General features: G+C 46.0%; 1 protein-coding gene across 1 annotated transcript in view; it reads left to right on the top strand.

Moving 5' to 3' along the window:
- DENND1A (DENN domain containing 1A) overlaps positions 1 to 15,519 on the top strand; it is a 494,905-nt gene that overhangs the window by 291,962 nt on the left and 187,424 nt on the right. The window contains exon 11 of the mRNA XM_080819425.1: positions 120 to 165. Coding sequence (XP_080675551.1) covers positions 120 to 165 — 46 coding nt within the window. The remainder of the gene's footprint in view (positions 1 to 119; positions 166 to 15,519) is intronic.

The raw sequence follows: 15,519 nt of genomic DNA, 5'->3' as shown, positions 1-15,519 counted from the left end.
AAATGTAACTGTGCATACGTTTATTAAAACAGTTTTTCTCCAAATAGTGAACCATCTGTAATTTTCTGTCGGAAGCAACAGACATTAAAGCAGCTGTGTGTCTCTGTTTCTCTTCACAGTGCTCCCATGCCCTACCTCATAGGAATCCATTTAAGTTTAATGGAGGTAAGTTGGCGCCTTTCCTCCCCAGATCTCTCTACTTGCGGCTTTGTTTTGCTCTGTGGCAGTGAGAAAGACCTGGTCTCTGGATTCACAGCTCTGCACGTGGGAGCACGTCCGAGCAGCACGTCGTGCGCGGCCCCTCCCAGGTGCACAGAGCTGAGCAGTCCGCCGAGACCCCTTTCCGCTGGGCTCTGGTTTCCAGTGTTTTTCCACTTTGCTTGGAGATTGTCGATTTCCGTGGGTGAGAGAGTGAGGTTCAAAGAGGCAGGAGGAAGGGGTTCTTCAAGGGTTTGTACCAGGGAAGGGAAATTGCCTGCTCTTCAAAATGATGTTTATTCTAAATCACTAGAACAGTATTACATTTTCATTGTAGAGGATGTGGTATAAGGAAGTATAAAGAAGCAAGTTAAAATTATCCACAATACCATTACTTCTAGATTCAACTACTGTTAGCATTTCACTATTCTTCCTCCTAGTCTATATTCTGTGAATATATATTTTGTATGAATGTGCATAACTGATGTGTGTATACATACATACATACATATATATAATTTTATGTCTATTTCACTTTACATTGTAGAATGGGGATTTCTACATATTTTTAATCTACTCTCAGTAATAATAATTTTCAATTTGGGGCCTGTCGGTCCTCTGTTTGGATATACCACAACTTAACCATTTTCCCATTATTGTTGGACACTTAGGTTGTTTATCATTTTTCACTGTTATAAATAGTCTTTCAGTGAACATCTTTATGCATAAGGCTTTATCTGCATTTTGACTTACTTCCTTAGCACAGAACCCCCAAAGTAGAAATGCTTGGTCAAAGCTCTGAATCTGGTGCCAGATTGCTTTCTGCATGGCTGTACCAATTAGATAGCAGTTCTTTTAAAGGACTTTTCTGTGCTTTTGTAAGTGCCATTGGTTCGTAGACATGAACCTTAAGCTTTTCCCTCCTCAAGAGAGAGCTTAAATTTGTACTAGAGCAAAACGGGGTGGGAGGTGGGGGGCTTGCCTGTTTTGCACAGGAGATACGCTCTCAGAGGGAAAATCTAGAGCCATGTCCGTCTGTGATGATGCTTTGCATGTCTTAAAGGAAGTGCTACTTCTCTTCTTCTGTTCCCTTCATTTCACGTCGACGAGGACCACCTGCTTCTTCACTAACTGTTGCACACTGTGCTATTGTGCTTACGAAAATGAAACAAGTTGGTTATCGAAAAACCTGTTTGTTTGACATTGAGAATCTTGATCAAAATAGACCACAGAAATCTGCTCAAATTTCTAATTTGACAGGACGGCCATGTGGCTCCTACATTCTGTTAACAGTTCCTCCTTGTCATCACCCAGCCCTGAGCACATACAGTACACAGTTTATGGACTATCTTGGATGGTGTATTTAGATCAGATTGAAGAGATTTCTTCTGTGTTTTACCTTTGTTTGTCAAGTTTAGGGGTGTATTCAACACTCCTGTGCGAAAAATTAAAAGTGAATCCTTTCTCATCGACCTTTCATGCCAGTTGTTGCAGAGTTTGAAACACAAATCTAAAGACCATTTGGTCTGTCGGAGTCCACAGCTCTCTCCCGCCCCTCCTCCTGCCTTCCAGACTGTTCCAGCACAGGCTTTTTCAGACTCCTTTTCATGTGCCTTTACCTTCAGCATTGTCCACGTTTCTAGTCTTAGCTCGCTTTTCTTCTCCACGTGCCCTCTAGTCATCTCACGTGAGGCCTTTTGCTTCAGCTACCAAGGCAATGTCACGGACTCGGCTGTGATTCTCATACTGGCGTCCCTTTCTGTGAACTTCAGATGCAAAGTTTCAAGTGCCAGTTGACTGTCACCTAGTGTGCTGCTGATACCTCAGACTCAGTCTTCCCCAAACAATGCATTATCTGCACACAACACACACACACACACACACATACACGTACGCACGCACGCACGCACGCACGCATATGGCCTTCTGGTGCTCCGGGTCCCTGTGAGTGGCACCAGGGCTTGCGAAGGCACCAGGGTCGGACCTGCAGAGCACGGCGGAGTGCTCCTCTTCCTCGTTCTTTCTCTCAAAGTAGTCACCACAGTTCTCACCCGACTCTTAACCCAGTTCCTTCCTCACTGCCTTCGCTGACCTTTTTCTTTGCTGGATTCTTATGAAGCCTTCCTCATTCATGTGACAAGCAAAATGACAGCCTCTGTGGTCCAGACATCAGCTAGGCTGTGGAGGGATGAAGATGGAGACGAAATTCAGGGCATAGTCCCGACATTTGGTGGCATGCCTTCTGCCTGGTCACTGTACCTCTGTGGCCCAGCTCTCTCTGCCCTCCCTGTGTTCTGCCCCTTCTCCACCGCTGTCACGCTTCGTGTCCTCTCACTGTCCCTTGCTAGCCAGTGCTCTCAGTGATCCCTAAACACTAAGCCTGCTCTTCCCAAAAGTCCCCCAGTTGTCATCTTTCACTTCCCGTGCCTCTTGCTCTGGATGATAGCTGTCTGCTTCTCCGTCCTCTCTGTCATCCCCAGGAGTAGGAGTTCTGTGAGAACAAAGACTGTGTTTCATTTGTGTGGTGTCGTCAGCACCTAGCAGGACACCGAACAGGTGCTTTCTGAAAAGAAGAATTGAGTGCAACCTTTGGAAAACTGGAATTCGGAACACACTTAGAGCCTCCACTAGGCATCACTGTTTCCAGGGAACCCAGCGCTATAATTTTACTTGAAGATGGAGTACCATTTTTTCCCTTTTTATATGACTATAAGGAATTTTTGAAAAGGCCTTTGGTAGTAAAACATGCAGTGCAAAATGTACCTAAATTTCGAAGCTAAAATTTGAGACAGTTTTGTGTTTAGGTGAATGGGTACAAGTCTGTTCTCCTCAGCCTTGGAAGGGTTTTAAGTGAGAAGGTTCAGGAAGTACCAGGCAAGATAAATCCTAGACCTGTTTGAAATTGGGGAGGGGTTTGCCATGCTGCAGTCTGTGTGGTCAGCACTAGAAGGAAAACGGAAGTAGTCATTACCCCGTTCTTGAGGCCAGCTAAGCCACTTTCCAGACAAAGTCGTGTTTCCCGGGTGTGTTGGGCAGCTGCGAACAACCCACTCATGGAGCTGAGTCTCTCTCTCTCTCCTCGCGTGCATTTCAGCTCAGACTCCAAGTGCTCTAGTCATTCCTTTTGATTGGGTTTATCTGGTTCTGTTCTGCCCTTCAAGGGAGAGAAATGCTTCCTGAGTTTTCTTCCAGGAACTATGGGCTGTAACGCTCGGGGAGGAGCTCGTACCTGGGGCCAAAGGAAAGCTCTTTAAGGAAGGAGCTCGGGAAGGCCCATCTCCTCTCGCACACTAGTTTTCTTACTGGCAATTCAGCAAAAGGCTTATTTTTGACTGTCTTGTTATTTTTTCTTGAAAGCTATAGGCACCTTATTATGCCTTTGCATATGTGCCAGAATTTTTTAAACTTCAAATGAATGTGGCAGATGTTCATAAAAGTTTAGAAAAAGCTACCATAGGAAGACTTTTTAACCATTTTTATGACACTCAAATTTGTTGCACAAAAGGAAATATAAATTATAACCTAGTGTTCTCATCTGAAAAAAGGTTATTTTGGGGAAAGACCTCATTCTGGTCTTCGTGCTCTACCAGGGTGCCCTCGCTGTGTGTCACATGGTAACCTCATCCCCTTAAAGAGACTGCCTTCCTTCTAAACTGACAAGTTTATAGTTGATCCTGATTCTTACCCCTCCTTCTTCCTTTTTATATTCTTTCTGTCATTTAAGCAAACATTAATTTGAGGCTAGTGGTAAGTTAGCAGGATAGCCAAGGCTATTGGCATAGACCTAGCTTCTTCTTGGAGAGAATGATCTTGTTAGCTGGCAGCTAGGAAGTACCGAAACGTGGCCAGATTACACAGTGGCTGTTCCCTTTCATTCTCTCAACCTCGGTTCAGTTCAGGAGACATTTCTGCCGCCCCTGTTCTGTGCCATGGCTGGTAGCAGGTGCCAGGTCACATCTGGTCGATGGTGCTTCTCCTATTTGACAAATGAAGACTCTCCTTTTCAAAGCCTCGCAGACAATGCTTTGTGTCCAGGCCTCAGAGCGACATGAGGGATGGACGCAGAATATCATGTGTGTATCACTCCTGCCGGCAGAATGCTCAGGAAGCAAATAGGAAAGGCCATAGGCCTGGCACAGTTCCAGACAGCGGCTCGGGGTGGCATGTAGGTGCCGCTCCACCTAGACACAGGGGCAGTGAGGTGTAGTGGCTGGAATATGGGCTCAGGATGCCGGCTCCCCTCCCGCCTGCTTATGCGATCTTGGGAACGGTGATTGACCTCTTAACCTCTGTTGTCTTACGTATCAAGTGAGGGCAGTGGCCGTATCTCCCCAAGAGGACTGTTGGGGGATCCGGTGAGCTGATGCTTGTTGGGTACCTCGCACAGTGCCTGGCACATGGAGTTCAACAGAGATCAACGACCGTCGCTGTTTTTATTTCCTCGATGGCCTTGTAAGTCATTCACGTTGTTAAGCTGATGGCTTTGACTTCTGTTTCAGAGACACTTAGGTTACCAGGCTCATTGTCCTCATCACCTGGGCAAGGAGAGTGTTAGCAAGACTGGTTTGTACTCACCCTGTTGTGTCCTGGTTTGCAGTGCTAGAGGGACTGAGTCAGGGGTGGGAGCAGCACTTTTGTAGAACATGAAGGCACTGTCTGTCCCCTGCTGGACCACTCCCCTGCTGCAAGAGTTTTAGGCGTGATACTTTGTCTCTCTGTATCCTACTTTCTTCATCTGTAATAGTCCTTAGTATCCGTCTTTTAGGATTGTGGTAAGGATTAAAGAAGGGAGTCCTGTATGTGTCCATCACGTCCTAGGGCCTGGCCTGTGGTTAAAACATGCTGTCTGTATCCCCTTCTACAAGAATGTTTCGAGAGCCTTCTGCATACACAGGCACTGCATCGTGTGAAGAGTTCTGTATGAAATGGTGAACGTCACATGATCCCTGCCTTCACAGGGTTTTGTCTGGGGCAGATGCAGATAAGTGGAAAGTAATTCCAGTGAATTTGGGATGCCCTGGGTCTGGAAGAGCAGACACCACATCTAGCCTTGAGGGCTGTGCTTCCAACTTCAGTTCCGACTACCTGAACTGAAACCAGGGAAACCAGGAATGGCATCAACAGAGACTTAAAATGAACACCATGGAATTTTCCAGAAAGTTTGAGTAGTTCAGTATCTGACAGGAACACAGAGCTGAAGGGAGAGAGGAGAGCTGAGGTACGCAGGCAAGGGCCAGGCTATCCAGGGCCTTGTAAGCCTTGTTAAAGAGTTTGAACTTTATAGGGCAATGGAGAGCCATTGGAGTGTGTAAATAGGGGAGGGACATGGTCAGGCCTTCTCCTTCTGGGCCATTAGAAACACAGCCCTTCCATATAAAATGCTTGGAAACTGCTTAACCATGTTAATAAAGTAAATTGATATTTATAAAGATCAAGGTAATTCTTAAGTAAATTACACACCACGACCATATATATAAAATTCAGATGTGTTAGCGTCCCAAACCCAAGCTTCCGAATGGCTCCCTTGCTACCAAGCCGTGGCAGAGGTGTTTGTGGTGATGACTTTTCTTCAGGGGTTTAAGCACCACTTTTACTAGGTTTTGTCTTTTCCTCCGTGTTTTCAAGTACTTTTTATGAATTAGATATTCTTTCTACAGCCCAGTTTGAGGATATAAATTTAGATTGTATACTAAGTGATAGCTCAGGCAGTAAAAACGGGGGGAGTGAGACCCAGAAACCAGACTCACAGGCCCCTAGCCACCTTTCCCAGGATTGCAATGTCAAAAAGCATGTGATAGGTACATGAGGGCATGAGGACAAGGTCACAGCATTCCTTTCTCTTTCTCATCATCCTTTACCTGAGGAGGCTTGGCGGGAGCTCCTAGGAGCCTAACTTTGCAGATGAACCGGGTGCTTGGCTCAGCACTGGGCTGGCACATCCAGGGACCAAGTTACTGGTCTGTGGGAGCCAGAGACAGCAATTTGTGTCTGCAGTGGGGCTCCAGGTGTAACTAGCAGGCTTTCACACACACACAAATCACAGGACTTACTTATTTACAGAAAAGAAAAATAACCTTTCTTTTTTCCTACCCATCTCAAAGAACCCGAATTTCTGTCAAATGAGTTGACACAATTTTAACTCGTTTTTTCTTTTCATTTTTCCCTGGGCATAGAAAGTCTTTAATCCTTTGTTCGCTTTTTTTTTTTTATACATATAAATTTATTTTTACACCGTTTCACAGTGAGTGGAGAAGAGTGTTTCCTGTTTACCATTGTGCCATTTTGCTTCTTCGCAGGACTCCGCAGGTAGACGGTAATAAGATGTAGTTCACACTTGTTGATGCTGAGATTGATACAAAACTCGGAGCCATAATTATATTCAGATGTAAGTGGTGGCTTGTATATGTATCCTCACAGGAATTGAGAAATTCCATGAAGACCTGTTTGTTAATGCTCAGTAATCCCGTCCCTGCTTTATAAGAAGGAACAAGACAAGAAGGTTGGGACAGCTTCTGAATCCTTGCTCAGCACCAGACGCTGTGCCAGACACTTTAACCTGTTTTGACTTCTATCAAGAGTTCCTCCAAATCCCCCTGCCAGGCGGAGGGTATCCGTATTTGCCAGTGGGGAAGCTGAGGCTCAGGGAAAGTCATTTCTATCGAGTCCCTTCGCTGCGGGGGGTTTGTGAGGACCCAGAGCCTCTGCTCTGAGCACCATCTGAGCAGGCCATGTGGTTCCGGCCTCGCCCTATCCCATGCTGGGCAGAGGCCCCAGCTTTGTCCAGGCTTTTCCTTCTCAGGGCGGCCCCCTGCCATGCACTGGGCCTTGTGTTGAGGGGCTTGGGGAGACACATCTGGCCGCCTCACGTGCCTCCAGAGCAGAGGTCTGAGTGCACCTGTGTCTGGGGCTGCGTGACTTAGCCTCGCCATGACTTCATTCTCTCCTCAGTAAAATGAGGATTATGTCACCTAGCTCGAGGAGTCGTGAGATTTTAGTGATACAGTGGATGCGAAGAGCTTCTTTAAAACACTCTACCGAACATTATTCTTTGCAGTGAGGAGGGAAGTTCAGCACGCTTGCTGGTGCTTGCTTTATCATATAAAGAAAAAAAATGGCTTGGTTTTCCGGGGATTTCCTTAGCATGCTATTTGTTACCGTGCGGAACACCACACGGGAGTCCCTGTCACAAGCACGGCATTCAGTGACAGTTCAGAGGCTCTGTTCAGCTTAGGGCCGGACGGAACTCCTGCCTTCTGCCGGTTGGGTTTTCCCTGGAAGCGCTTTCCTCCTCGCACGACATCTACTTTAAAATGAGGGTGATTCTTAAATGTCACTTACCCCAATGTTGGAATTAGTTAATATAAAACAATTTAAAGCTCTGGTAGTAATTTATGTAATCAAAGGGAGCAAGTACTTCTGGTTGATTTAAGTATCTCTTGCAGTCAGTACGTTTTCAGTCTAATTTGTTGTGACTGAAATGTTCTCTTGTGAGATGAGATAAGCCTCTGTTATAGATTAGCAAAACTGAGTAATTTATGAGGGAGAATCCCAGTAGAAAATGTGAAACCATCACTGATGCTCTTGTTTGCCAATTTTCCCATCATCACTTAGCCAGTCATTATATGTAGGTTCCGCTTAGCAATGTGAAAACTGACTTCAAAGAAAATTTAGTTTATAAACTGTTACTAAGAGAATCTTGAACTAATCAAAATCCTGTCAGATTAAGAAAAGGAGCGGCGCGCCAGGAGGCTGTGCAGCAGAGTGGAAAGGACTCTTGGGCTCCAGAGCTAGGTGGCCCTGGATTCAAATTCTAGCCCTGGTTCACATCTAGTTTAAGTCAAGGGGACTTTAAACAAGCTCCTTTGTTGAACCAAGAGGTCAGTTGTGGTATTTCTGCTGCATCCCGTAGCTGACTCCTTTCCGCACAGGATTACTATGTTGTCCTCTGGAGAGATGACTATTCAGGGGGCGCCTGGGTGGCTCTGTCGGTTAAGCATCTGACTCTTGATTTTGGTTTCATGGTCTCAGGATCCTGGGATGGAGCTCTGCGCTCAGCAGGGAGTCTGCTTGAGGATTCTCTCCCCCACTCTGCCCCTCCCTGCCCCCTGCTCACGTGCTCTCACTCTCTCTCTCTAAAATAAATAAGTAAATCTGTTTTTAAAAAGCGGGGGGGCACCTGGGTGGCTCAGTCCGTTAAGCGTCTGCCTTTGGCTCAGGTCATGATCCCAGAGTCCTGGGATTGAGCCCCTTATCGGGCTCCCTGTTCGGCAGGAAGCCTTCCTCTCCCTCTCCCTCCTGCTTGTGCGCTCTCTCTTTATATCAAATAAATAAACTCTTTAGAAAGAGAGAGAGAGAGCGACAGAGAGAGAGAGAGATGCCTGTTGGAAATACTTAATGATATCAACCATTGAATGAGGGCCTCCCAGTATACATGGCCCTTGAGCCATACCATTTCTAATGGTCACCCTATGAGGGGAGTATAGACTTTGCAGAGAGGATGTTAATATATCTCTCTGAGCCTCAGACACCTTGCTTTTAAATGGGTTGATTCCCCACTTCATAGAAGTTTTTAATGAGCAGTAAGTGAGGGAATTGGTACCAGACCCATGGTGCCAAATAAATGGAAGCAACTATACGTATATCAATATTCTATAGTTCAAAGGCATCTACCAAAGATTGACTTTCCCCTTTCCCAGCCTCCTTTTGTATTTTTTAGCGAGTGACTTTTTCTAAATTGACATTAACTCAAAGGCACTTTTAACCGAGCCCAGCCACATGGGACTGGTGACTTCTTAAAGTCCTTGCAAGTGATTAGGGGTGGGGCCCCTGTGGGAGCTCAGAGACCAGCCGTGTGATGATTGAAGAGCCGTACCCTCGGCCTAGGCAGATCCCACTTGGAATCCCGGCACATGTGGTTCTGTTTAACACCGTGCTCCGCAGACTCCTGGTCCGGGTTTGTGACCATCAGACATTTGTTGTTGATAGGTGAGGTCACCGCAGTAGGGGTGTTTGTCAACCAAATTAAACTTCCTCTTAATGACCTAAAATAATTGATTCGGAAGGCCTTTAAATGGGCCACGGCAATGTGTAAGCAGGCTGAAATCTGGTATTTTCTGCACACATTATTGCGTGTTATTGTTTTGCTTCTTGGGGGAAGATATGGATAGACCATGGGCCTTCCTGGTAGGCAGTGAGCCGAGGTTTGAATCCAGCTCCACCATTTGTCTGCACGGGATGTGGGCGAGTCCCTGAACTCCTGTGCACGTGCGCCTTACCATCTGTGAAATGGGGCACCTGCCTTTACGTGATGACGGAAAGAATGTGACTAAAATTCCATGCCCACTAGTTTGCCCTCACTCAGTGGTAGAGATTACTGTTAATAAAGGATTTCCACTGGGCGTCTCTGAAGAAGACAGCTTAGTAATAATTTTGTACAAAGTGGTCAAACTCTGATGTAGTAACCGTACCTTTTTTTTCCCCCTGCTAAACTGATTTCTCCATAAACTGCTTTCTGTACTAAACTTAAACACCCATAGAGAAAAGTGTGACTAAAATTGGAGTCTGTAAACCTCTCTTTACATATTGTTTGATTCTCAGCTGATTTCAAAATGAATTTAAAGTTGAGTACTTAAGAGCTATGCCATGTAGGCTACAAGAGGAGTGAGTGTTTTCTTTGCCTTTGGATTCAGACATTAATGACCTGAGCTCTGGCCTTTGCAGGTAGAGTGGGGCCACCATACCATGTTTGTTAAAAATAAAGGCACTGGCTCAGGACTTTCCCTGAGTTAGATCAACAGTGGCACTAAAGTTTGCTTTTGTGTTTGGAAGTTATCAGTATCCCACAGAGTGGTTTATGAGTCCTCCCTAAAATCCTTCCCTCCATAAACCCAGATATCTGACAAAAACTAAGAGCTGCAGGCTGGGGCTGCCTAGGGTTCTGGACATGTCTTTAACCAAATGTAATATCTGTTAAACCTTGGCATCAATTGCTTTTGAATGATTTACTGGTAATAAATTTATATCCTGCCTCTGCAGCATTTTATTGCAAATATTTTGTACTGACCGAATGGGTTAAATTATGAAGCTTGATAAGTACATATGCACATTACCCATCCCTAGCTTTAAAAGAAAAAAAAAGGAAGAAAAAGATAGCTATGAGTTTGGAAGTCATCCCAATTTTTAAAAATAAGAGAATTTGGACATTTTGGCATATGGGGCTTTTTAAATGAAATTTCATGGAACTGAAAACAGTCAATTTTAGGTTTCCAAAAATTGTTTTGATTTTCATTGGTATAAATTTGCTGCACATGGTTTTAGGGAAGTTCTGAGAGATGCATTTGGGACTTCGGGGTTGATTTTTTTTTTTTTTCTGAGATTTGTGATTTATTTTTAAAAGGTGATTTTTTTTTTCCCCAACTCAAAGTATAAATCGGAGGAGACATAGTTCCATTTCTAGGACAGCTTTTTTGTAATGACATCGTTAAGCATTGTCAAACAACTGGACTTGGGGCTGAATTATTGAGCATCATTTCGGCACCATTTGGACACCTCGTGGCAGACTCCTCTTCCCCCATCTCGGAGTTAGAATCTCGAGGCCAAGTGATTTGGGCCGTTCCATTAGCAGCAGCTGCTGGTGATAAGCACCACGAGAGTCACCTGTGTAGGGTCAGGCTTATTGCACATCAAGGTTCGGCAGTGTCGGAAGAGAGGGAAGATGCCCAGGAGGGGGCTCCAGGCCACCTGCTGTGTGAGGATCAAAGGGTTGAAAGGTCAGAGGGCGCAGCTCCCTTAACCATATCTGTCTGTGCAATAGCTATTTCAGATTGTAAATCTTGGCGATTTCATTAAGTCCTCCTGGCTGCTACTGGGGCATTGAAATAATAAAATTTTATATCTGTTGCCTTTCCTGCCTCTGGCAGCCAGGCTGATAGATTCTCAGCAAAATGGGGCGTCTTTATGAAAACCTTTCCTGGAAGGATCAGAGCAGCCCTAATGAAGCTTCAGGTTGGGAAGTTGGGGTTCGCAGCACCTCATCCTCTGGAATAGCTTAAAAAAAAAAGAAACCACACACAAACCATTGAGCCGCCTTCGTGATTTATGTAACACCTCTTTTCTTAAAAGCAGGTCACCAAAATATTACATCTTGCTAAATGCTTACTCTTACGCTTAGGAGGCGTGGTGTGCTTTCTTGGTGCTGCTGCTTCATTAAGTAGCCTGTTCTGATGACACCAGGGCCCATCCTCTTGGGGCGCCCCCCAGCCGCTGTACAGAAATTATTTCCTACTCGGCAGACCTTTTGGGTGTTTTTAGAGATGTGTCCCCCGAATATGATTTTCCAAACACTCTTCCTAGATCTTAAAGTTGTTATGGACCTTTAGGGTTCCTTGGCTCTTGGGCAAGACAAATCACAGTAATGGCTGCCCCTTTACTGCCCATATGTTTAAGACCCCCTGTAGTTTGTTTGAAAAGTTAAGAGATTTTCACAGTGAAGGTGCCATTTCTGAAATTTAAAGTGTTCCTTTTCACCGTGAGATAAGTTCACTCTGATTAAGTCCGTAATTCTCACTAAGCCATGTTTATGGGGGCAATAAACAATGTTTCAGCGTGCTTGTTAAATTGGGTTTCCAACCTCTCCACTCTTTAAAAATTGACATTTCAAATAAAAGGCAGGTGGAGATGGGAGTCCGGGTTCTCTGTGCCTAGTGATGAATGGATGATGGCAAGTTGGCAGTTGTGTGGGAGGAATGAGGCCCTATTTTATGGAGGGTGACCCCAAACCATTTTGGGACTAGGGAACCGACATCCCCTTCTACCCCCAGTGAAACTCTTAAATTCAAGTTTCACCGTTTGAAATTGGATGGATACTGTTTCTGAAATCCTGCCAGCCACGGTACACACGTTACTGAATTTTCACAGCAAGCCTGTGCTCCGGTAGTGGAGGCCCGGTTTTACACATGATGAAAGTTGGGCACAGGGAGGTTAAGTAACTTGTCCAAAGTCACATAGCTAATAATTACAGAACCAGAATTCAAACCAAGTTGTTTCATTGTGTGAAGTGTTGTAGTATATACAAAAGAAAAATATGATACTGGTCCAGGTTTAGGGTCTGTTTGCTCTTCTGCAACTAGGCACTGATAAGTCTATCCAGAGGTTACAAAATAAATCTGTGACCTAGTCACTGTCCTTGATCCTCACTAAGCTGAGAAAGTAGAGGGGCTACACAGACAGGAGAGGGAGACCACCAGGCTTTGGGCTCAGGCAGTCCCGAGCTCATGTCCTAGCCCTGTTATTACACAGGGACCTGGTGCGAATGCTTCAGTCTTCTCATCTGTAAAATGGGATTAATAATGCCTGTTCCGTGAGGTCGCTTTGAGGATCAGATGAAAAAATGCATTTTAAAATGATAGTATTTAATAACCCTGCAGTACTTTATAGACGACAATAGTGTTATTGCAGTTTCTGTGAAGATAGGAAGGTTAGAATGGTTCAAGGAAACGTGACAGAGATACATGAAACAGTTGGAAACATCACTGAACAAGTTTTTTGTTTGGTTTTGGTTTTGGTTTTTGCGGGCCCGGTCATATATGATCCACTGTGCTTGGCGCTTAGGACTTCCAGAAGGCAACTCCCGTGGGGCAGGAGTAATCAGGAAGGTTTTATAGAAGACATGGCCTTATGGGATGGAGGGGACCATGGTGACCTAGGTCTGGGCCATCTTCACATCTCACCGAGTGCTCTACCTCTTCATCCCTCCTTTGTGCCTTACCACAGACCTTCCTCATCTTCTTGTTTGTGACACATGAGGAAGCTGAGTCTCCAGCCTGGGGAGCCTGCTTCGTTCTGAGGCAGACCACCACCACCACAAGGGCAGGCTCAGGGAGGGAGCTGCCGGGAGAGCTGGCAGAACCCGGCTCTCGCAGAGGCTGTGTAGTTGGCCGTGTAGCTGGCCCTCTAGGAAACACAGGCCCCACTTAAGCGTTCATCTTCTCAAAAGTCCTGAAGGTAAGGACGGTGACTCCCATCTCACCGAGAAGCGAATGCCCAAGAAGGTAAAGTGCCTTGCCTAAAGCTACCTGGCTAGTGAGTGAAAGAGCCGGGACTCCAGCCTTGGGATTCTCTGACCTTGGACCCTGGATCATCCAGCAGAGGGAATGGAGCAAGTTCCGTGCGAAGGGAGATGTTCTCTTCTACCGTACGTTCCTGTGCCTTTTCTAAGCCAGTTGGGTAGAGCTTACCCCACCGCTCCCTATCCATGCCCTCCCCGTCAGGAGGCCGAGCGAGGGCTTCTTCACTTCAGGGATCACGTTTCATTACATGGCTGACTGTCCTTAAAAGCTAGCATGAAGTTGGCCTTAATGACCGACTGACGCAGGACCAGCTGAACGGGTGAATGACTGGAGGAACGTCCGGTAGAGGGAAGGTCAGGAAAGGAAAAATCGCCCATTGGAGAAACCGCTCCCCGCCGACCTGGGTCAAAAATCCCTGGACTTGAGAGTCGGTGCTTATTATCTTGCGAGGAGTGGATTTGGCCTGACCTGGGAGGGGCTTGTACCACGTCCCTCGCTTGTCAAGCTTCTGTTTCTGTTTAAAGCGCACTGGGAAATTCCAGCGGCAGTTTCAGGGGTCCTCTGAACTGTCGGGCTTAGATTTTTAATTTTGCGGAGCAGGAAGGAGCAAATCAGTGACTCCTGGCTCCAAAGGAAAAGCCACTACGTTTATCAACTGCTTGGCAGCTCAGTGACCTTTGGGGCCTGAGGAAGGGAAGGAAAATGTCACTCTTCCCTCTGCGTGGATCCAAGATTTCAGGAGGGAATAAAGAGTTTAGAAAACCTGAAGATTTGCCTTTCCTCTTCTTGTCCTTTCCACTTTCCCTCTTATTTCTCTTTCCTTTCTTCCTAGGAGGCCACCAGCTCCCATGCTGTTCTTTGTTATGTGCTCATATGTATGCGCATGCATTTGGGCACATTTTCTATGTGCCGTATAGTGGAAAGAACATTGGCACGTGGAACCGAGATTCAAATCCTTTTCTCTGACAAACACCGATTATAAGAGCACGGGCAGACTGCTTACTCTCTTTAGCCTCAGTTTCTTCATCCATCAAATGGGTATGCTATTCTGGAGAAAACCCTCTCGCCTGGGAATTTTAATGGGGTCTGGGCCAACCATCAAGTTCCTGAAGGGCTTAATTGTTTTGGTATGTGTTCAACAAACATCTGTTAAATTACAGTTGCTCAGTATGTTTGTTGGTTGAAACAGTGTGTCACACAGACAATTCATAAGGTGCACTGGGTAATGGGGTGTTGGTGTTCGACTGGGTTCAGTGTGCAGCTCCACTGCTTCCAAGCCAGAGGACTTTGGACAAGCTATTTGACCTCCCCGATCCTCAATTTCCTTCTCTCCACAGGAGTGTGGTGGGGATGACATGATAGGGTACTCATAAAGGGTTGGGTGTGGGAGGAGCACACAGGCTAGTAGCTATCATGTTGTTGTTGTTGTTGTAAGAGTTCGTAAGATGGTGGCGTACCCATGTACCCCAGTCCCTGTCCGCCTTGCAGTGTGTTGGCCCACCAGGAGTAGAATTAGCCTAAGAGGGGACTCCATGAACCCAGCAGTAGCGTGCAGCATAAAATTTGGATTAACACACTATTAAGATGGAAGAGTCATGTTCTCCATCTTTCAAAATTAAAACAGCTGCTGAGAAGTCAGAGTGAAGGGCGACCTAACGTTGGGAGCCATATCAGTTGGCCTCTCTCACAGAGAGACAGAGACTAGATTTTCTTTGAGGCAGCAAAGCATGTTGTGGGTGTGACAACGCTCTGACTTGGGAACATGCTACATTCTCTTGAAACAGGGTGTCCTTGCCCAGAGTCGGTCTGGACCTGGCGGCTTTCCTTGGTGGTCTAGTTGCTGGTCTCAGAGGTGTTGCCTCAGCCACGGGAGACGAGACCAGGCTTGCAGGCCTCAAGGGGTCACTCCGGCAGGGAGAAGGCCTGCCTGCGGTCAAGGCCAGTGCCCTGGGCAGATGGGATGGAACATGGCCACATAGGTGCCAAGTAACTATTTCTGTTTTATTTTCCTGTTACTTAATCTTCTCACAATACTATATAGTATTTGGTGATGGCCCCATTATATAGATGAGGAAACAGGTTCAGCTCGATTTAAATAACTTGCCTGGGGTCCTATGAGTAAGAATTAAGGTAAAACCCAAAGCCCTGTCCATCTGACTCACACTCCTTCTGCTCCGTCCTGCTGCTCCCTGAAACCCAGCCGACATAGGACCACAAGGGTCTCTCAGAAGGTGCCCAGGTAATGTTGCTGTTT

The sequence above is a fragment of the Martes martes genome (assembly GCF_963455335.1).
Source record: "Martes martes genome assembly, chromosome: 12".
Taxonomy (NCBI): Eukaryota; Metazoa; Chordata; class Mammalia; order Carnivora; family Mustelidae; genus Martes; species Martes martes.
The sequence above is the reverse complement of the archived record's forward strand: the minus strand, read 5'-3'. Positions and strand labels throughout refer to the sequence as shown.